Genomic DNA, 24459 nt, shown 5'->3' on the forward strand with positions numbered 1-24459 from the left:
ATCAGCTTTTGCCTTTCCCTTGAATAACATCGGTAGCGTGAAGAGGAGAGGCTTAAATGCACGGGCGACTGTTGGTCTGCCATAAACAACCTTGTCCGGACTTCTGCCTCGAATGGGAACTTTCTAAGTGCAATCCCAAGGTTATTCATGACCGAGGGGCTGGTCTTTACCCGTATGGTAAATATTCTATATTTTATTGATATCGTATATTTGATGTACATTCTTCTCACTTGCTTAATTCACACAGACATAAATGATAGCACCGACTACCTATTGTGTCACGGTACACTTTCAGTGATTAAATACCTCGCTCAGATGAACTAAAATTGTACTGCTTTCATCTATCTGTCTATCTATCTATCTATCTATCTATCTATCTATCTATCTATCTATCTATCTATCTATCTATCTCTTTGCCTCTGTGTGTGTGTGTGCGCACGCGTGTATGTGTGTGTGTCGTAGGCATGGCTCTGTGACGAGGGAGTTTGCTTCCTGGCCACTTGGTTTTAGGTTCAGCCTACTGCGTGGCAGATACGGTGTCCTTACTATAGCAGTGGACTGGCCTATCTCCAATGAGTGAATATGATATACGGAAATTGTACAAAAGTTGTTAAATGTATGCAGGTATGAGTATGTCCATATATGTGTGCGTGTGTACACATTTCTCTGTGTGAACGTTTATACTCTCCTCCTTAAAAAATATACGCTGAACTACGATGTTATTTCCTGACTTGCTGATACTTCCTCTTAACAAATCGTTTTATATATGTATGTATATATGCATCACGATGTGTTACCGCTACTGTTTATAACTCGCTCTGAGATTTATCATTATATATATATATATATATATATATATATATATATATACAATATATTATATTATATCATATTATATGAACAAAGTAAAACAAAACAGGAAAGATTGTTTATGTAATATTTATTTGCACCATCTCTCACGCATTTCATTAGCAGTTATGTAAGGATACATTTTAAAATCAGACTACATCGTCAAATCTTCAGAGATTGGGTAAGACTCGTTTAATAATCTTTAGTAATCATACCGAGTAGACGAGAGCTTTATCTCATAAAGTACTATAACAACTATTTTAAATTAGGTCAAGAGTAATATGTTTTCGTATGCTCTTTTGGCTTTATTTTCTAGTTCCAATGAATAAGGAAAGAATCAATTTTCAAGGCTCTTTCATTGGAATTTAAGCAACACAAATTGGATAGTCATATGTTTATGTATAAATGTAAGTATATAGGTATAAGGTTATTGCTATGATTATTGAAGACTGGGAGAAGGTGACAGAAAATCGATCGACTTGGAAAGAAATGATCTGCAATGGTTGTAAATACGGTGCATCGGCTGCTTCATCTTGAGACGAACTCTTCTAAAACAGGATTTTACTTCAATCCTAGAAACTTTTCTACTTGAAAAGATCTCTAACGTCTACAATAGGGTCTGTTTGATCAAAACCGGATATATTTGTCATATAATATATCATGACTAATTGAAGAGATGGCTAGCTTCTGTAAAGAAGTGGCAATCACTATGTATACAAGCACGTAAATATGTATATATATATGTTTGTATATATGTATGTATGTATGTATGTATGTATGTATGTATGTATGTATGTATGTATGTATGTATGTATGTGAGGGCGTACATATGTTTGCATATATCTATGTTTGTATGTGTGATATATTATGTGAAGAAGAAACGACGCAAATAATCTTTAATCAGTTACAGAATATGTTCTGTTGACCCGTTGACCTGATCACTGGTGCATGGTACCCTATGCTAGTTATTATGACCAGGTGTAAAAAAAACACACTAAAATTGCTTCAAATTTTGCCACAATTTTGGGGGAGGGTTAAGTCGATTACACTGACCCCTGTGCATAATAAGTACTTATTTTATCGGTCCCGTAAGATTAACAAGCAAATTGGACCTCGTCAGCATTTGAACCCGTATTTTTCTTAAAACCGGAAACAATTTCGCTGAGCATTTTGTCCGAAGCGCTAACGATCCTGCCAGCTCGCCGCCTTAACACTTACTATAATACATTCTGAAACTATTTACAAATTCATTTTCAGCCATATCACTATATCGTTGTGTGCGTGCGCATGTGTGTGTGTGTCTCTGTGTGTCTGTGTGTGTGTGTGTGTGTCTGTCTGTCTGTGTGTGTGTGTGTGTGTGTGTGTGTGTGTGTCTATGTCTGTGCACATATATAGAAACATACAAAGAGAGAGAGAGAGAGAGAGAGAGAGAGACTCTGTTGGTTATTTTCTGTAGTGCCAACCTTCGGACCAAAGTATCTGATGTTAGTTCTAATAACCAGCACTGCGCCGTGTCCTCCACATTAGCAGTTAACTTTCAATAGACCAGTCCACCTGGTTGTAAATAGGTTACATGAAAACTTACATATGGCTGTTATAGACTTCAGAATCAGTCGTAGAGCAATCGAATTAGTGGTGTGGCTAAACATGAATCCGTTGCTAATATGTTTGTTGTTATAATTGTTGCTAATTTTCTTAAACATCTGTAAATAGTGCTTCAGCTTTCCAAAATGTGTTTTTGCTAAAAGAAAAAAAATCGGAAATAAACCAGTTTTGTCCATGAATTAATCACACAGTTATGTACCATATTGTTTTTGTATCTATTTATTTAATAGTAACCTGTGCGAAGGGAAATGGTGGCTGCCAACACCGATGCAAAGATACTGAATTAGGACCAGAATGCAGATGTGTGTCAAAATATAATCTTGGAGGAGATAAGAAGTCTTGTATAGGTAAGTAAAAACTAGGTTGGAAGATAACTATTTTGTTTTATATTTTATATGCCTCCAAAACAAGATCACTCACAGACATTCCAGCAGATACAGGACAGCTGAGGCCTTTTAGGTCTTTAACTGCTCATCTAAGAGAAGGTAACTCTGTACAAATCCTGCAACCTGATGATAACTCTCGGGCTCATAGTATTTGTTGCACCAAATGAAAACAAGTTTGATGAGCAAAAGAGTGGGATTGGCTCTGCGCAAACCATACCTCCATCGTAATATTCATCGAGCAGATTGACCAACAAGCCAAAATACCAGCACCATCACACTTTCTTAATAGGTTCTAAGGCGACAAGGAAAGAAGTGATGAAGACAAGTAGAGGATGCTACTGGAAATCTTTCAGCTTTAACGCTGTACAGTTAGCCATAGTGTTGTTTACAACAGTGTCTTACTGAACCTCGTACAATATCGATCCGTCCAAGTTATTTACTGCGTCAACTAAATGAACATTGCCACTACAGTAGGGAATTATAAATGCAAATGACTCTGTTAGGAAAAATAAATTACAACGGTAATTGTACAATTTTTTTTTACATATGCACACAATTACACTAAGCAAGATTAAGTAAAATGCAATTATGCATTAATTAACCAGGAGGCGATTTCAACTTTGGATGCAAGCGAAATTTTGTCAGCAGGTGTGAGAGGGTTCTCTACAACAATACGTTTATTATCATTGTTATCAATCGAGAATATGGGTGACAGCCAAGACAACGATCATTTAACTGAGAAGATTTTGTCATATATTCATAAAAGTGTTAAGTACAGCATAGATGATTGAATCTATTTCTATTTTCTGTCATTTTTTGGATTAAATACAATACAATGTCGCCGTGTTGCAGAGTTTTTGAGATATTAGGTCACCTTTTGATGTATAGCGCATTTTTCGGGCGAGGTTGACCCTGTATCTGCATATATATATGTAGGCCTAGGTAAGATACATTTTTGAAGACTGACCGTTACCTATGCATGTAAGTCTCTTCACTCTCCATGCTAGTGAAGTTTAGCATCAGTGCCGTTACAAAACAGATATCACAAGGCGTCTCTCTCGAGTTCAATACCCTGGAATTGTACTTTGTTATCGGCCCCCTTAAAGATGAAAGGTAAAGTTGGCCTCGGCGTGATCTGAACTCAGATCGTAGGGTTTCACAAGTACCAGGAGGTATTCTATCCAACACTATAATGACTCAGCCAGTTTACTATTCTTTTTTTTTTTTTTTACATATTTTACCTATTTATCTACGGATAAATATATTGTATACGATTAAAGGCTCTGAATTGTATATGTGGGAATCGCCTCCAAAGGGTTAAAGCGTCGGTTTCTACAATTGCATACATTTTCTTGAACGTTTGGACTCCAAATGCCAGGTACTAGGTTTCTATTTTCGTATGAGTGAGCGCGTTCACAGCCATATCCCTGAACGGGACACGGGTCCGTTGCAGGATTCAAGCCAATAGTATAGAGAAGGGGGGCAAGTTGGTTACATCCACCCCTATATTTGACTGGTACTTTATCTTATCGACCCAGAATGGATGAAAGGTAAATTTGGTTTCGGTGAGATTTGAACTCAGAACGTAAAGAGCCAGAAGTAATGCCGCTAAGCATTTTGTTCGATGCGTAAACAGTTCTGCCTGCTCGTCTCCTTACAGTAATGTAATAGCATACAACAAATACTTTCTTATATAGGCACAAACCTTGAAATCTAAGAGAGGAAAAAGTCAGTCACAACGACCCAGTACTTCACTGATACTTTATTTTAATGACCCCGAAAAGATAGAAAGCAGAGTTGACTCACCTCTCAACATAATGTGTCGGAAGAAATGCGGTTAAGCATTTAGTCCGACAAGCATCCAATTTTACTAGCTCTCCACTTACAATTAAATAATTGTATGTAATAAATAAATACGCTTAGTTATTTACAGTGTTGGACGTTATTCTATAAGCCCTAAGTAACTGATAGTGGTATGTTCATTACATTTAAATCTTTAGTTTGACAAAAGGATTAGACAGAAAGCTTTATTATTAATATACTTGTCTCAAATTCAGAAGACTTATTAAAGAATCGTTATTTAGGAATTTTTACATCGTTTATTAACTAACTTGCGCTGTTTTCTTGCTGCAGTACATACCAGAGTGTAGAAAAATTATATTCAAATGGTTTCTAATTTAATAAATTTAGTAACCATGATTTATTACATAATAAGTAGATACTTAAACGTAAATGATTTTGACGTAAAAAGATTTTGACGTAAAATATGTAACTGATATAAAATAGCTTAGAATAATGTTACTGCTTAGATAGTTATAACATTTGAAACAGCAACAAAAAGATGGATTGCAATATAATAAACTTCTCTTATTAATTAGAGATTCGCATAAGAGTTTCACAGCAAGACACAAAAATGATCTTTCTTTGAACTCAGAAATTTTAGTAACACGGTTAAAAAAGGTAATCTGTGTGAATGCAAGGGATGTGAACGAGTGATTAAGAAATTCACTTGACATATACATAGTTCGATACCTCTGGTGGCACCCTATACCTATGCCTTCTACCGTAGGGTTGAATTGACCAATGTCGCGTGCGGGAAATTTGTTAAATCAAAAATGATGCAGAATCCCGCCCTACATATATATATATATATATATAATGCATACATATACATGCATACATATTTATGTATATGTGTGTATATATACATATACACAAATATATATATATATTATATATATATATATATATATATATATATATATATATATATATAACACACACATATATATATGTATACATACACATATATCTATATGTATCATCACCATATATGTAACATTAGCCTCTTTGGAATCTGCTTGATCCTATATATACATATACATACATGTATATGTGTGTGTGTGTGTGTGTGTGTGTGCGTGTGTATATAATCTGTTTGATCATATGTGTATATATATATACATACACATATGTATTTGTATGTATATATAGGGTCAAGCAGATTCCAAAGAGGCTGATGTTGGTCAACGTCGGCAAGACTTATATACTAAATAGAAAAATCGATAAAAACAAAAAAGTACAGTGAATTTTTCGTGAGGATTAGAAAATCCGACAATTTGGAAAAAGTTGAATGGAAGGAAATTAATGATAGATTGCTGATTTTTACGCCCCTAAAAAAAATCACCTATAGAAATAGACGAATGTGATAAGATTCATAACAAAAAAGTATTATAGAAATATCATAAACTGAACTCAATATGATATTGGAGGTAAAAATACACTAGCGATCTCAGCTATAAACAATAACCTTATCATAACTCCAAACAGCATTCTGAAGCTGTTATCACAGAGCTTTTATAGTAAGCTATACATAACGCCACGCATCAATATGAAATAAAATAGGCTTGATACTAATAGAGAACTACTACGATGCAACAACAGTGTGACTACAAAAATTCTCCCAAGCAAGCAAAGGAAAACTGTTAAGCATCATAAGGAATATAAATAAAATTGCCTCTTATCAGGAAAGGACAAGGCACAAATCACAAGCTAATCTCACTGAAGAAGATTTACTTAATGACAAAATAACAGAAAAGATAATTTTTTTTTAAATGACAAAATTAGAATAGAGTGGATTATAAAAGACAAAAATGGAGAATAAAACCATTCTTTGGCAATACCCTTCAAGAGTCAACTCTGGCTCGAACGCTCCGGACTAAATGTTGACTTGGAATCTCTGGTTTTTGCTGCACTTAATAAACGCCAAGCCTCAAGATGGATAAGAACGAAATAATGAAAAACAGACTAACAGCAAATGCAATCATGACAGAGAGACAATGAGACATCACAAACTAAGCAATCATCGCAATGAGACAATGAGAAAAATGGCCACAAAGCACTGTGCTGTCTGACCTTTTTATGGTCAGATTTGAGTCGACACAACCGAGTAGCAGCTACCTCTATAGGACAGACCGAAGGAAAAACAGAGAAGTGGTTTAAACACAGCAATGAACTCCATATTTTACGAAATGACGTACAGGAATCTGCCTCAGGAACAACGACCACACCTATTCACTTCCAAGGAATCTATACAAATGCACCAACCTCATTCATGCTTGCGCATTATCAATTACGGCATACTGAGTCCCTGCGCGGAGGTGTGCGGTAGCAGAAGGATTTTTCGAAACACAAGAACGCTTCATTCCTACTTGAGATGAAAGAGGAAATGCACCGATCTAGTTAGGCAGTATATACATGATGATGGATTAAGGCGGCGAGCGATCAGAATCGTTACTATATCGGAAAAAAAGCATTTCTTCCGTCTTCACGTTCTGAGTTTAAATTTCGCCGAGGTACATAGTTTTGGGGTCGATAAATTAAGTGCCAGTTGAGATCTGGGGTCGATGTAATTTACTTATCCTTTCCCCAAAAACTGCTGGCCTTATATATATATATATAAATGGAACAAGAACGCAAAACATCCAGACAGGTGATACAAAAAAGGGACAACAAAACATCCAGTTAGACGATACAAAGTAAACAAGGACAGGTCATTCGGAGTTTTCTTTCCTCAGTCGAGTTCCAGATTATCTTTGCAATTTCGGCTGGTTATACTCGAGATTGTTCCAAGGAAAAACTAAGCTAAGAGCATTAGATTCCTTGGAAGAAAGCAGCGAATGTATACGAAAACAAGGACGGAAAAAAAACGGAATATGTTACACAAATACAAATAACAGGACATAACAACAGGTTTCTTTCGACTAAGGACGAATTAAATAAAGCTGGCGTGTGTGGAAATAAAGCCTTACGGCAGGGGATGGAAGTGGTACAAACATTCGTAAACTTTGTTCGACATAAGAAACTCCCAATTATAAATATCAAAGATTAGAAGGAAAATATCTGCACTCTGATAAACAAGACGATTCTTTCTGTCCAAAATATCGCCCAAAAGGAAACCGTGAAACTACCAAATTATAAGAATCAACACACACACACACACACACACACACCACACACACACACACACACACACACACACACACACGCACACATACATACACACACACACATACACACACACATGCACAATCATCGCCTAAAAATATTACACTAACTGTTATATAATCGACACTAAATACTCATACCGAACACGACCAACACTCACACAACTTATGTATAAGTGTCATCCAATAAAGCATCACAACACACAGCCCAAATGAAATACAACCACCATAGCAACAAAATAAAACATTTCATATCGCACCTCTGCTATGCCTAAGTGATAAAGCAAAACCAACACAGAAAACTACAAAACAAATTACACACTAAAGCAAATCACATGAAACACACAGCTACGCTTCCCAACCACATGATTCCGGGTTCAGTCCCACTACATGGAACCTTCAGCAAGTGTCTTTTAATAAAGCCTCGAGCTGACCAAAAACTTATGAGCGGAACTGGTAAACAGAAACCAAAAGAAGCTCGTCGTATATGCGTGTGTGTGTGTGTGTGTGTCTTTGTGTCTGTTCCGCATCGTTACTTGACAGCTGGTGTTGATGTGTTTATATCCCCTTAACTTAGCAGTTCAGCAAAATAGTTGATAAAATGACTATCAGGCTTTGAGAAAAAAGTACTGGGCTCGAGTCATTCGACTAAAGATTTTTCAAGGCTGTGCCCCAGCATGCCGCAGTCTACTTACTGAAACAAATAATAGAGTAAAATACAAATTTATAACTCTTAAAAGATACTGATGCATGTACCCGGGGTATATGAGGGTTCACGGGGTAATGCAAGTGGCAAATAACATGTAATTGTTGAAAAGTACATAACTTAAATCTGAAACTGAAGGATTTTTTATTGTCACCAGAAACTAGTAAACATAGAAGATATGTCCTTATAAGTGGTCAGCTATATATATAGCCAATCAAAGAACCACCATGGACCCAGATATTTACCGTGGCTAGCAAAGGCAGTTGACCTATTACCAGCTATATGTTTTCCGTCTTGCAACGTAGAACCATATAGTACTATGTAGATTATGCTTGAAGGAATTGATGAGGCCTTAATGGTAAAGAAAGTGTCTTCTCGGTCTTTTGGCTAAGATCAAAGTGTAATCTGTTCTTATCAGTTTGATATCTGATACGGTCCCTATATGAAGCCATCAATATTAAACTAATTTTTAGAACGAGAGAAGAGTTAGGGGCTTGCTCCGCCTATGCCACGGGTTCATCTGGTATTACAGTACTTCCAGGATTCATCCCTCCTCCTAACCGTTAAAAGTGTCAATACTTCTTTTGACATAGCCATCAGGCAGAGGAAAACTGATGATGATGGCAGTGGTAACAGTGGTGAAGGTCGTGGTGGAGGTGGTAGTGGAGGTGATGATGCAATGGTAATGGTGGTGGTAGTGGTGGCGGTGGAAGCGGCGGCGGTGGAAGCGGCGGCGGTGGAAGCGGCGGCGGTGGAAGCGGCGGCGGTGGAAGCGGCGGCGGTGGCGGTGTAGGCGGTGGCGGCGGTGGGGGGTTAGTAACGGTGGTGATAGGTGACGTTCCAGTAGTCCGATTATCACTATTATTTCTCCCGTCGACGTTACCGGTGATGATGGTACCGGTAGTGGTTAGGTTACTGTTGTCGATGCTATTACTACTGTCAGCAGTGTTGATGGTGGTGGTGCTGGTATTGTTAGTGGTCGTGGTGTTGTTGGTGGTTGAGAACATCTTTTTCTATTTCCTCTTCCCCTTCTTCTTCCTTCTCTTCGTTTTTTCCCTTTCTTCTCACCATCCTTATTTTCGCATCACACGACGCCTCTTGCAAATTTTGTCTTTTAGTATTAATTTAAAAAACAAAATTGAAGAAAACGTTTTTTAACGAACTCTGCCCCTTGCTGGGACAGACAAGGAAATGATCACCACCACCACCAACCCACACATACACACCTCATAACCCCGGCCACTCTGGTAACAAAATATACAAAAAAAATTCAAACTAACAAATCTCTAAACAACTCAAACAAAAATCAAGTTTTCTCAAGATTCACAGTTGTGAAATACGACTTATGTGGATGAGAAAAAAAAGAATATAAATAAATAAATAAATAATTCTTTCCGTCGTAGGTACAAAGCCTGAAATTTTGAGAGAGGGGGGGCAATCAATTACGTCGACCTCTAGTGCTCATCTGGTACTTATTTTACCATCGGGGGAAGTTATGAAGCAGATAGAAGAAACGGGCTATAAGTACTTGGGGATTTTGGAAATGGATAAATTGATGGAGAAATAAATGGCAGGAAAATTTAAGGTGGAGTAATTGCGCAGACTGAGACTGATACTTAAGTCGAAAGTAAACGGACGGAATAAGATCGAAGCTATCAACGCCTGGGCGGTTTCACTCAGATATGGAGCAGGGGTAATCGCATGGACGAACTAAACAGCTTAGAAAGAAGGACAAGAATGTTACTAACTAGATATAGGTCACTACACCCAAAATGTGACACAGACAGACTGTATGTACCAAGAAAAAGAGGGGAGGAGGACTTATTGGATGCGAACACAACATAAGAGCAGAAGAAAACAACATAGCATGGTATGTAAAAATGCCACAGAACCACTGTCATTAGAAGTAAGAAGGTCAGGTTGTGTAGGATGAAAGATTGCAAAGATAAAGCACTAAACAAGAAATTGAAAACGAATGAAACTGAAAATAGGTGGGTAAAGAAAAGAATGCATGGTAAATTTTATAGAGATATTGAAGATAAGACAGAGAAAAAAGATAGCTGTGGATGACTAAAAGTGATTTAAAACCGGAAACGGAGGGTCTAATCTGCGCTGCTCCATAAAATACAGAATAGACAACACAGAAGAAAGTGATAAGTGCAGAATCTGTGGACAAAACGGTGAAACCGTATGGCATATTACCCATGTATGCCACAAGCCCAGAAGGAATATAAGAGACGTCACGACAATATAGCCAGGCTTGTCCACTGGAGACTTTGCAACAAGTATGGACTTGACAGAGCAAAATATTGGTACAACCACAAACCTGAAGGCATCATTGAAAATAGAAATGCAAAGATCTTATGGGATTTTATGATTCAGTGCGACCATGAAATAGAGAATAGGAAGCCAGACATAGTCTTAATTGAGAAAGAAAACAAACTATGCTGGATCATAGATATAGCATACCCAGCTAACAACAAGGTATGCGATAAGGAAGAAAGAAAAGTTGAGTGATATGACAGGTTAGCTTGGGAAGTTAAGCAGTTGTGGTCGATGAAAAAGGTAGCAGTAGTACCAATAATTGTCGGAGCCCTGGGAACAGTGAGCAAAAATCTCGAGAAGTACGTGGAACAAATAGACGCTGCAATAAGGGTGGATCACTTGCAGAAAACAGCACTGCTTGGGACCGCTGGAATACTCCGGAAGGTGATCGAAAAATAAGAGGTGTTACTTTAGTTCACTGATAGTGGACAGCTGACACTGTAGTACAGCTCCAGCGTTAGAAGCTGTGCAAAGGCAATAATAATAATAATAATAATAATAATAATAATAATAATAATAATAATAATAATAATAACAATAATAATAAAGAAAAGGACGAGTAGGATTTCTATTCCGAGGGCAGCCACAACTTCTTTCGCGCAAAAGGCCTTCGCTGAGTGGTTAAGAAATTTCTTTTGTAGTTATGTAATATCAGGTTCACTCCTGGACAGTATCTTCTACTATAACCCCTGGGACAGCTAACACCTTGAAAGTGAATTTGGTTGACAAAAACAGTGGAAGCCCGTCGAGAGGGGGAAGGGCGTGCGCCTTAGTGTTTGTCCCCACACTACTTAACAACCGGTGTTTGTTTGTTTACTCTCAGTTACTTATCGGTTATAAGAATCGGTATTAAACTTTAAAAACAGAAGAAATAAATATCAGACTCTAAAACAAAATTAAATAAATACTGGTGAAAAGCAACAATAGTCAGATATTCACGTTCTTCTTCATAAAAAAACTTATTAAGAGTGAACAGATACGTTATCGTTTAGATTCTCACTGTTCTGCGTGAACCTCATGGATTATTATTATTTGAATATCCTCTATTCTGTTATTCTTTTATTCTTTTGGGTTTTTTCTTTAAATCAGCCGCAGTACTTATTTCCAAACCTCGTACTTATTGTGTCGGTGTCCTTTTGCCGAACCGCTTATTTCGGGGATGTAAACACACCAACACCAGTTGTCAAGCGTGGTGGAGATAAACACAGACACGAACACACACATACACACACGCACACACACACACGACAACACAAACACACACACACACACACGCGCGCGCGTAGGACTTCTTTCAGTCTATGTCAACCAAAATTTACTCACAAGGCTTAGGTTGATCCAGGGCTTTAGTTGAAGACACTTGCCCAAGATGGCCCATTATGAGATTGAACCCATGACCACACAATTGGGAAGCATGTTTCTTCCCACACAACCACGCCTACAGTTGTATACAAAGAAATGCTATTTCTATAGATCTGATTATGTATTATAGTAGAATATATTAGAGGGTGTTGTATTTGTAAAGTATATTGTTTTGTTTTATATATAAAATATATTGTTTTGTTTTGTTCTTTTGTTTCAGCGTCCTGTAAAGTGAACAAAGGAGGCTGCCAGAAGCAATGTATCGATACGAAAACAGGGCCGAAATGTACGTGCCCCAGTGGTTACAAGTTACATACAGACAAGAAGAGCTGTTTAGGTTAGTGATTTAATAATTAAGCATTTTTACAAATGAGCATATATGCCCCAGGTAAACCCATATCAGTACCTTACTAAACATTAGCTTAAAAGCCGCACTCCGACTTTTAAGCCAGTTCTTGTGGAAGGCTAAATGGCGATGCTGCCCCAAAACTAAACAGAGCTACATAGCATGACTACAGTACGTCTAAAGTGACTATATGCCCAGGTAATGTTTGATCAGAGGTTAAAGACGGATAGGAATTAATTCTGTAATGCAATCATACTATTGTTCCCGTCTCAGTTTGAATTCCAGCTGTTGGCCAATTTGTCCCAAAGTTTTTATCTCGACGTAAAATTAACGAAGCGAATGTCATTTGTCTCTCCCTTGATCTCTGGCGTCATCTGACAAATGCCAAGCAAGATGATGTGAATCAGCCAAGCTTTACCTGCTAGAAATAGCAACCCAAATGCTTTTAAATCATATCCCGTTGCTAGATGTTAAAGAATCAAATGAAGGGCAGATTTTCAATTCCGGGATCATCCTGATTCCAAAAAAGGTATATGTCTATGTAGAGCAAATGTAGGCTGAGATACAGCAGTCTCAGACGGACAGACAGAATTTCGCTTTTATTATTATAGACGTATGATTGCAGTAACATTGAATACCCTCATTCACTGAAGACTACTTGCAAAAGTTTAAATCTTGTGGTAGTGTTTCATCATGATCTATGAGTATATATGAAGAAACGTGTGTATATAAATCAATGGGGAATGTGAAGAGATGTGTGTATATTAACCAGTTAGTATTATGTGTAAATAAATATTTATAAATCAAAGTTTTTATAAACCAATGAATATATGTCAATAGATATGTTAAAAATAACCGAAATCATATATGTAAATAAATGCGCATATGAATACATAAGTATATATAAAGTGTATATAAACCAATGTGGATATGTGAATAAATGTATGTACGAGGGGATACTGAAAAGTTCGTGGCTTTGGGTAAAAGACAATGCAGAAGGATCAGTTAATTATGATTTTATTCAACATATTCACACGCTTATTGCACACTCTCAGATTCGCACACTTATTGCGGCGGTCCTTCAGTTTCTGTAAGTCATGTAAAAGAACTCGGAAGGTTGGGCCTCCAACCAAGCCTTTCAAAATGCCCTTAAAGCCAGGAACTTTTCAGCATACCCTCGTGTATAAACCAATGTGAGTATATAAACCAGTGTGTAGATAAACCAATGAGCATATGTGGGGTTAAATGAGTGTATAAGATGAGCCACTGTGTATATGAATCAATGAGTGTATATTAGTGTATCCAGGAATCCAACTTTCATTGAAGTTTCGAGATGCCGAGAACTGGCTTCTCACAACACAGTCACTCGTTTCGACGTTTCAAAAAGGAAGTGAAATGAGACGTTGAATCTATCATATCTTTCTTCGCAGTAAAGGGGGGAGGGAATGAAAAGGCTTTTTTTCTTTTTTTTTCAAAACTTGTTTTTAAAAACCTAACCAACGCAAAACGAGTGAAATACAAAAGTGAAAACAGAACAAAGGTTAATGTTTTACTCTGTATTTGATCCATTTTTGTCTTACTTTTTGCCGTTCAACAAATTCTAGTCTAATTAATATCACAAGTGCTTTTTTTTTGTTTTTGGGGGTTTGTTTTTGTAATTTACTAAATTCTTCAAGAGATTATAGGCAATCATGTTACAGCCTGATTAGATCGTCTAGTATCCCTTATGAACAGCTTGTATGACGATGATCTATAACGTTTGGGCGTCAATGGTTTGTAATACAGTATTTAATATGCCAGTGTTTTGTAACGCAGTGTTCGTGGCTCGATATTCGGAAGTACCCGATGTAATGCTTAGTACAGTGTATTAGAGATGAAACTGATTGAAGATAACGGCAGAAGATTCAACAATATCGAGTTAGCTAGTTCAGAAGTTGTTTTAGTGAGAGCAATAGAAAAGAGGGAGACGGAGAGAAGAGAGTGCGAATATGGGAATTAGTAGCTGTGATATATTGGCGGAATATATCATTGCCGATCAATTAAATACAGCAACAACGTTCTATATCTGTGAAGGGTAGCTCTAATATAGTATTTGTTTGATTCTTGTAAAACTGTGACTAAAAATCGAGGCATGGACTTGAGTCACAAATTAACTTACTTCCACGATGTTTTTCATCTTAAAAATAGCGACAGCGAGAGTAAAACAACATGGAAAGTAAATACGAGCAAATGAACCCTTTTGTTACCATATTTCTGTTTAAATATACTTCTATAATTTCAATTTATTTGTAAAATATTGAATAACTTAGTGAAATTACTACCTCATTTAGAAGCTGGTGTTTAGAACACAACTTAAAATTGAAATGATAGGTTTAAATTTAGACTACTTTAACTCTTTTGTTACCATATTTCTGTTGATATATACTGCCTTAACTGCTTGGCATTTAAACCAGCCATATCCGGCTTAAATATTTTCACCCCTAACCTACAACGTTATTCTGAAAATAAGCAATCACATCATTGAAATCTTCAGGCTACAAGATAATGCATGAATAATTCAAAACAACATGAATGAGTGAGCATTACATTTGATAGAGTAAAGGAATGCTAAAGGGTTACTGTCAGTCAATTTGTAAAATAAGGAAGAATTTAGTAAAGTAACTTTGTCATTATTAAGCTGGTGTTTAGAACATACCTTCAAAGGTTTTTGATCTAAATCATTTCAAAATGTTTATGAAAGGTGTTTAGATCACTTTAAAAGAGGAAGCTGGTATCATAGAAACAGGAATGGTTACAGGTCAGTTAATACTAAAAAGGTTTTTTAAAAACCACACAGCTCACTTTTTACTAGTTTGCTACAGTCACTGATATTATACAGCAGTATTGTTACACAAGATGCGAAGGCAGCAAGCTGGCAGAATCGTTAGCACGCGGGGCTGATCTTTTCTCTTTGGATGCCAATTTTCAATCTCTTCAATTCCTGCTCGAAGTGATTTCATATTCGGCGTAATGATATAGTTTTATATGCTAATCAATGCCATGAAATTCATTTTCGCCATAAATCAATAAATAAAAAATTAATAGCTTTTAAAGTTTGCAAATTTGGAGTAATTTTAGTCAATCGTAAGCCACAGACACATTCATGTCCGTTTTCATAGTAACAAGCCAAGCATGAGAACTCTTTTGTCTACGAGAAAGTACGTGTTGACAAATATATTCTACTCATTGAGGTTGTGGTGGTGGTGGATGTGTTAAAAATAACAGCTAAAAAGGCCTTAAATCACGCACCCCAAAATTTTTTGTTTTGGTTTTTGCATAATCGTAAGAATTCCAGTGCGTAGACTATAAATTCACAAATTTTTTCTGAAAATTCCAAAAAATAAAAAAGTTATGAGGGTTTATATAGCATGCACAAAGCAGATTTTCGCCAGTATTTTATTTATTTACAGTTGACAAGTGCTGTCACACACAAGATGGCAGCTCCCAAATCCTGGTTTCTGATTGGGTGAAACTGATCAAACTTTAAACCTCTATAACTTTTTTTTTTAATTTCTAGCAAAGGTGAAATTTCTCCTGAGATTCAGCTTGGAAAACTACATAAATGTACCAAATTTTCAAATTTTCTATAAACTTTGAATTTTCGAAAATTGGCGGTCAAATTGAAAAGATCCCGTCGGGCGAAATGCTTAGTGGTATTTCGTCTGCCGTTACGATTTGAGTTCAAATTCCGCCGAGGTCGGCTTTGCCTTTCATCCTTTCGAGGTCGATTAAATAAGTACCAGTTACGCACTGGGGTAGATATAATCGACTTAATCCGTTTGTCTGTCCTTGTTTGCCCTCTCTGCGTTTAGCTCCTTGTGGGTAGTAAAGAAATAGGTATTTCGTCTGTCGCTACGTTCTGAATTCAAAATCCGCCGAGGTCGACTTTGCTTTTCATCCTTTCGGGTTCGATAAATTAAGTACCAGTTACGCGCTGGGGTCGATATAATCGACTTAATCCGTTTGTCTGTCCTTGTTTGTCCCTTCTCTGTTCAGTCCCTTGTGAGTAGTAAATAAATAGGTATTTCGTCTGACTTCACGTTCTGAGTTCCAATTTCGCTGACATTGCCTCTCATCCTTTCGGTGTCGATAAAATAAATACCAGTTGAGTACTGGGATTTATGTAATTGACTATCCCCAAATTTCAGGCATTGTGCCTTTAGTGGAAAGGATTATTACTCAAGCTACGGTTACGAGTCACGTCTTCGTTCCTAAGACAATGACAATTCATTAGTTGGTGAGCCGCTAACGGTACGATTTCATTTACGACAATCATTTAAATAAAATAAGATTGAAATTAGTTGTTATGTGGAAACTTCACAAATTAAAATTGACAAATTTAACTAATTACTGAGTCGTTATTTTAAGTTATTAATTAATTCAAACTCATATTTGTCATTAAGATTATTGGGTGAATTTAATTTTAACAGTAACAGTAACGACGCTCGAATGAAGCACCGAAATTAGCAAATATTTTCGTCTGAAATTGCTTCCAGCTTAAGTCTTGTGCACTTGCTATTCACACTGGCATTTGGACTGTCTTCCTACAACAGAAAAACAGAGATTACTTCCTCTGTCTCTGTTTCGTTGTGAGTGCGTGTGAGTGCACGTGTGTGTGTGTGTGTGTGTGAGCGCGTATGAGTGCACGTGTGTGTGTATATATGAGTATATATACATTATATACATACGCATATACAGATAGACGTAAATATGTGTCTATATATATATGTGTGTGTGTGTCTCTCTCTCTCTGTGTATGTGTGTGTGTGCGTGCGTCTGCATGTTTATATGCACACACATATATATGCATATAACATATATACATACACACAATATATATATATACATATATATATATATATATATATATATATATATATATATATATATATATACATATATACATATAATACACACACACACACACACACACACACACACATATATATATATATATAAATGTGCACCTATCCTCTTTCTTGCAGCGTCTCCCATATGTGTTTTCTCTTTTAATTGCTTTTTGTTAGCAGGGGTGCCACCGCAGCTCTTGTTGTCTTCACTGGTATTTGTTTATTCAAAATAACGTGAAACAGTAGAAGTTGTTGTCTCTTGTATTATCTCTGGCTGTTTGTGTTTCTATGTTTCCTCGCGCAGTTGTACTATTGTGTAAATATGTGCAACATTATCTTTTGATATTAAAGTTCTATACACATTCCTTAAGTTAGAGCTTGTATCTATAATACCAATAATATTTATTTAGCATTTATCAAAAACCAAAAAACCCTTTCTGCCAATTTCCCCACTTCTGTTCTCACGAGACAGCATTGTTGTTGACATACCAATGTCTTTAAGTAAAAGAACTATTTAACACAACTTTTCACTTAACTTAAGTGTTTATTCAGTAAATTTCTTTAAAGTACTTAGATTTTTGCTTCTAAACACAACAAATCACAAAGTGAACGAAAATAAATTTATTAATTTAATTTGGATTTTCGTTTCGGGTTTGAAGAAATTTTATAAAATAATTGAGACTGCAGAAACTCTTAACTAATTACAAGACTTTCGTTTATTTTTAATTTTGCAATATTATCTTTCTATATTCATTTTTTCTTTTTTTTTTATTCTTTTTTTCCCATGTTGTTCTTTTTTTACTTTCTTTCGTTAGCGTGTAAACTTAAGAATTTCTACGTTGCAGGAAGAAATTTTGTCGCCAATCCTATAAAGAACTTATCTTTATCTTATTATTTTTTAGTCGTTTCAGTTATTGGACAGCGGCCATGCTGGGGCACTGCCTTGAAGGGCTTTAATGGAACAAATCGACTTCTTTTTTAACACTGGTACTTTGCGAACCTCTAAGTTACAGGGCGTAATCAACCCAACACCAGTCGTCAAGTGGCGGTGGATGACAAACACAAACACTCATAGATACACAGACATATATAGATGACTAGCTTCCATACAGTTTTCGCTTCCCAAATTTGCTCATAATGTATTGGTCGGCTCGTAGCCTCGTTAGAAGACCTTTTCTCAAAGTGCCACATTATGGAACCGAACCCGAAATCACGTGGCTGCAAAGCGAATTTCTTAATCACAGCTATTTGTATCCATTGTGAAATTTGTCTTCGTTATCATTTTGTCTTCAAATTCCGTCAAGGTCGACTTTGCCTTTCATCCTTTCAGGGTCAATAAATTAAGTACCAATGAGACTATGGGGGCGGTGTAATTGACTAGACCTCTCCCGCAAAATTTCAGGCCTTGTACCTATAGTAGAAAGGATTATTATTTTGTTTTCACAGATTGGTTTTTACCAAGAGCAAAATAATTTGTGGGGAGTTTTAGCTGTTGTTTTAATGACTTAGCCAGAGGAGGAACGTCAGTACCTGTGATCCTTTCCATGGTCTCTGAGACTTGGTGGTGAGGATTTTTCTGCTTCATACACCTGATACAATGTTTTGGAAAATTTCCTCACAGATTGCTAAAATAGCTCATTTGAGAGAGCGCTGGGCGAAAGATCTAATGAGACTTGGTTTAATTCCAGATTTCGGCATGTTAATGAGGTTCGGTTTTGCACTTGAAATTATAACTAATTAAAACCTTTATACTTAATTGACATGACTGTATGGCTCACTTTGCAAACACGGTGTCACTGCCCAGCACCTTGGGCAAATGTCTTCTACTATAGCCTCGGGCCAACCAATGCCTTATAAGTAAATTTAGTAGATCCAAAACTATATGGAATGCCGTCATATGCTCTGTGTGTGTGTGTGTGTGTGTGTGTGTGTGTGGCGTGTGTGTGTTTGTGTGTGTGCGTGTGCATCTTTGTGCCTGTGTTCTCCTAACACTGCTTGACAACCAGTGTAGGTTTGTTTACTTCCCTGTAACGTAGCAGTTCAGCAAAAGAAACTGACAGAATAAGTACCAGACTTTAAAAAGTAGCATAAGGCGATTTATTTAGCTAAAACCCTTCAAGATGGTGCTCCAGCATGGCTACAGTCCAATGACTGAAACAAATAAAACACCAAAGAAAATATATAAAAATGTAGCTTTTCATGTTGATAACGAAATTCTTTTTCTTTTTTTTTTTTTTTGACAAATTAAAAATATAGAAGTTACGAAACTTTAGAAACAGATTTTGCAAAATTTCAGGCCTTGGGTACCTGCTGAAAATATAAAAGGGTTTCGGATAGTATAATAGCTTTACTCTCGATCAGAAGGAGAGCTTCTAATATCTCTAAGTAGTCTTTGCAGTTTCTGTATGGAGTAAAGCATTTCTAATGTTCATTTGTCCACCTTTAGACCACAATTGGGACGAGGTGACGAAATGGGTAGAGAGGAAGTTGTCCTTGAAAGGACAGGTAGAGGTGGCGAATACCTCCATCGCCTCCGTCATCATTTATCGTCTGACCAACGTGCCTTGCCCCAACGTGCCTTGATCAAGTTGGAGAGTCTCTTGTTCATTTTCTTGTGGAAGGGACGTGTTCCAATTGTCAGGCGGTCGATCTACTGCCAGCTCCCTCTGAGTGGCGGCTTAAGCATGCTGTGGCTTTTGAAGCGCAGACACACGCTCATGTTGCACCATCAGCAATGATTTCTAAAAGGTTGAACGTATGTGGGCTCCGTTTGTGAGGTACGTCTTTCCCCAACTTGTCTCTTTGACGGAACAGCAGTACTAGGTTAAGGATAGGATCAGTGGATGTTCCACTTCAGCTATTTATAGAGGATTAGTGGCAGAGAAGTGCGATGACGTCCTAGGGGAGACTCTGAACGTCGATGAAGATGAACTGACTAGTCTGTTCCGGAGGATTTTTTGATCGGAGACTGTTATAGACAATTTCCAAATGTCTGGCTTAACAGTACTACCGGAGAGCACTACCGGTTCGAGATAAACTCTACAGGTACGGATGTGCTATCAGACGGGCTTGTCCGAGGTGCGCGCAAAGCGACGAAACCGTTCTGCATACACTCGTTCAGGGTCCGGGGATTACTGACTTGTGGAGTTATATCGAACAGCTGCTGAGTCGTGTGGGACGGATCCATCTGTCGTCCGAGTCCATAGTGACGATTGCTCCACCGACCTTCTTTAATCGCGCAGAGAAGGCAGTTTTCCTTTGCCTGGTAGTTGTGACGAAAGGGGTTATCTGGTGGACGAGGCTGAAAGGAATGAGAACAAAAACATTCCTCTTTGGTTAAGTCCTCTTTTTCAAGTTTCACTTGAAAAGGAAAGTGAGGGTGGAGAGAGAGGTGAATTTATGAAAAGTAGGGTGAAAGTTGCGAAGATGGTTAGATGGATGGTACCACTCTCAGTGTAGACCTATGAGTCGGAGGAAAGGAGTTGGAAAAGGTATTCGTCCGAGGTATCCAGGGTGATCTTGGATGATGGGGTTTTTCGATCATCCCTAGAGGTCCCCCTGCATCAGGAGGACCCCCATCACAATTTTTCCTTTTACATATTTATTTTTTTATTTCTTTACTACCCACAAGGGGCTAAACACAGAGGAGACAAACAAGGCCAGACAAACGAATTAAGTCGATTACATCGACCCCAGTGCGTAACTGGTACTTAATTTATCGACCCCGGAAGGATGAAAGGCAAAGTCGACCTCGGCGGAATTTGAACTCGGAACGTAACGGCAGACGAAATACGGCAACGCATTTCGCCCGGCGTGCTAACGTTTCTGCCAGCTCGCTGCTTTTCCTTTTACATATTGCTGTATACTATTGTATACTTCACTTCTTTTAATGTATATTGTGTATTCTTCTTTTTTCTATCATTCCATTATATGTAAACCCCTACACTTTATGTCTGCCTTTGCATTGTCTCCTTATCCTTAGCCCTGATGACAAATAAAAGAAATCATCATCATCATCATCATTATTATTATTATTATTATTATTATTATTATTATTATTGTTATTATTATTATTATTATTATTATTATTATTATTATTATTATATTATTATTATTATCATCATTATTATTATCAGATATTGATGAATGTGCAGATGGAGGTGGAGGTTGTAGTGACAATTGTGTCAACACCCACGGCAGCTACGAATGTACATGTCCTAAAGGATTCAAAACTCTAAGTGATCTGAAAACATGCACAGGTAAGAAAAAGACGCAAACATTATCTAGTATATACTCACACACAAATACACACACGCTTTCATTTATACGTACATGAGCAAACAAGCATAGATACAAATGGATAGCTGAAGATGAATTCAACGGGATAATTACAGGCTGAGACAATGGGGTGACCAAAATGGTCGAATGTGTACTATTGAGAAAGAAAACAAAATGTAGAAGCACAAGTTACAATAAGCTACATCGTGATCAACCATCCTACTCCAATAATTTTTTCGACTGCATTAACCATGTAATAAGGATATGGATTTTCTTTCCAAACCAGATTAAATGTACTACTTCTTCCTCACACGTGCCTGTCCCGTACCGATAGCTACCGCAGTAATTAACCAAACTCAGGATAATGACAGAGTCTCTATACCCTAGTTCCAAGTGCACAGACACACAAAAACAAGGTTTTCTTTTATACAACTTTCTATCTGTGTTTTTTGCCTTTTCTGCAACTTATTTTGTATATCTTTCACTTTGTTTCATCTGAACTTCTAACTGCTTTATCTTTTCTAAACCTCTTTTTGGCTTGTTTCTATGTTGTTCTTGTTCTAGTCATGTGTGTATTGTGTTGTGTATTGTTATGCTGTTCTTTTACAAATTATATGTATATTTTCATGAATGGTTAACAGTTATATTAGAAGAATTAAGTCATTTCTTCTATTTCTATCCAGATATAGACGAATGTTCAATACCGTCTACATGTGATCATATTTGTATTAACACACCTGGAAGTTTCCATTGTAAATGCCGACCAGGTTATGAAAATTATGGTATCACACATTGTGCAGGTAAGTGACAACATAACAATCACCGGAATCAGCTTACATACAGACTTACAACAAACTTATTTGAGATTTTTTTTCGCACGTTTACGTTATATTAACGACTAATTCAAACAGATGGCTCTTCTGACTCACAATATTGTCTTCATTGTCTTAAAGAACTAAAAATGACTTCGTCTTTATCCTGTAAAGCTGAACCGTCATTAAAGTCAATTATCATCACCACCGCCACCAACATCAGCACCACCACCATCATCATCATCATCATCATCATTGTTTTATGTTCCACTTTTCCTTGCTGGCACGAGTCAGAGAGGGTAATTTTGAAGCAGTATCTTGCGGTCAAATGCCCTTCTTGTCACCCAAGTTATTTTGTTGTCCCTTACGACACACAGGGACACAGTGTATCTATTCTAAAACCGAAATACACACACCAAACTAAAACTGGAAAGCATACGGTTAACAAGGAAAACATTGAGATAATTTGCTCGCACTAAATATGACATGGACGAATTCAAAATCTCAGAATTCACAAACTTGACAGTGCTAACGACAATAATATTAGCATGAATAATATTACGTCAGCACAGCTCATACGTGGTCTGATCAGTAAGTATCCGGACTGTTGCCATAGCAACGAAACTAAAGCACGCGTTCCGTTCAAGCACTGGTATAAACAGCAGAAGTGAGATAAAACATTAAAACTTAGTGAGCATGCACAGCAGAGTTCAAGGTCAATCTTTGCCAAGCGGCTTTACACTGCGTGCTTTAGCTTCGTTACTGTGGAAACAGTCCGGATACTTATTGATCAAACCTCGTATTACATTCAACTCAACGAGCAGACGAAACACTAAAATAGCAACAGAAACAACAAAACCTAATTCTGCAACACAGCAACACTGGTATAATATGCAAACACAGTTCTATATTTCCAGATGACAATGTTTTACAGAGATGTAATTGCATAGCAAGTGACCTGATCTGAGATCGTGTGCTGGAACAAAAACAATTGCAGCGGGGAAGGTGTCTATAAGCCATTTAAGAAACACACAAAAACCGTTAGATTCACTTCAACATTTAAATTTAATTTGTCAAAAATTTTCGTCGCTTTGAGACCGCGACCTGTTCACTGACGGAGTTTTGTCAAAGGACAGTTCTCGATCTCAAAGCGACGAAAATATTTTGATAAATTAAATTTAAATGTTGAAGTGAGTCTAACGGTTTTTGTGTGTTTCTTAAATGTTTTACAGATTTCGAAAAAATGGAGATGCACTCATTGATGCAGTAAAAACTTGCATAAAAAAATGTTGGAAAACATTTACTGCATTTTCCGGCATACAAGTCGAATTTGTCGAATTTTTAAGATCAAAATTTGCAGCCCAAAGGAAAGTAGATCAACTTATACGTCAAGATGGCTTTCGAGGAGCAAAACTTCGATGTGAAATTCAGCAAGATTTGGGAAGATAGTAACGATGTTTGACTGTTTATATTACATGTTTACATCGACGTCTATGCCGGAAAATGTGGTACTAACAAACATACTGAGAGGTGCAATAATGTAATAAAACAGGAAAAGCAGAGATTAAGAATCTTTAACAATATATAACAAATACATTTGACTACAAGAATGCTATATCAATGATACAATGCTCGTAAAATATTTAAAAATTATAATACAGGACTATATATAGGTATGGATGTATGCGTATATAATTTATATAACAATATTATATTATAAATAATACACACACACAAATACGTACATACATACCAACCCGGTTGTGTTGACGTCGGAACAAAGAATACTCGTTACCATAGTTGTTGGTTGTTCCTTCTCGAGCCACGCCTAGCTCATAGGGCCGGTTTCCCGGTTTACTTGGCGTATAGGTTTTCCCACCTGGACGGGACGCCGG

The 24459-nt window shown here is 37.0% G+C and overlaps 1 protein-coding gene and 1 non-coding gene across 2 annotated transcripts in view; both read left to right on the forward strand.

Moving 5' to 3' along the window:
• Positions 1–24459, forward strand: part of LOC115211964 (signal peptide, CUB and EGF-like domain-containing protein 1) — a gene marked incomplete at its 5' end in the record, with an annotated part of 182447 nt that overhangs the window by 112935 nt on the left and 45053 nt on the right. The window contains 4 exons of the mRNA XM_036503135.1: positions 2685–2801; positions 12460–12576; positions 21611–21733; positions 22436–22552. Of these exons, the coding sequence (XP_036359028.1) occupies positions 2685–2801; positions 12460–12576; positions 21611–21733; positions 22436–22552 (474 nt within the window). The remainder of the gene's footprint in view (positions 1–2684; positions 2802–12459; positions 12577–21610; positions 21734–22435; positions 22553–24459) is intronic.
• On the forward strand, positions 8920–9110 carry LOC115212438. Its single transcript, XR_003881724.1, has one exon. It is a non-coding gene; the product is annotated as a U2 spliceosomal RNA (small nuclear RNA).

Source organism: Octopus sinensis, linkage group LG5 (assembly GCF_006345805.1).
Source record: "Octopus sinensis linkage group LG5, ASM634580v1, whole genome shotgun sequence".
NCBI classification, from domain to species: domain Eukaryota; kingdom Metazoa; phylum Mollusca; class Cephalopoda; order Octopoda; family Octopodidae; genus Octopus; species Octopus sinensis.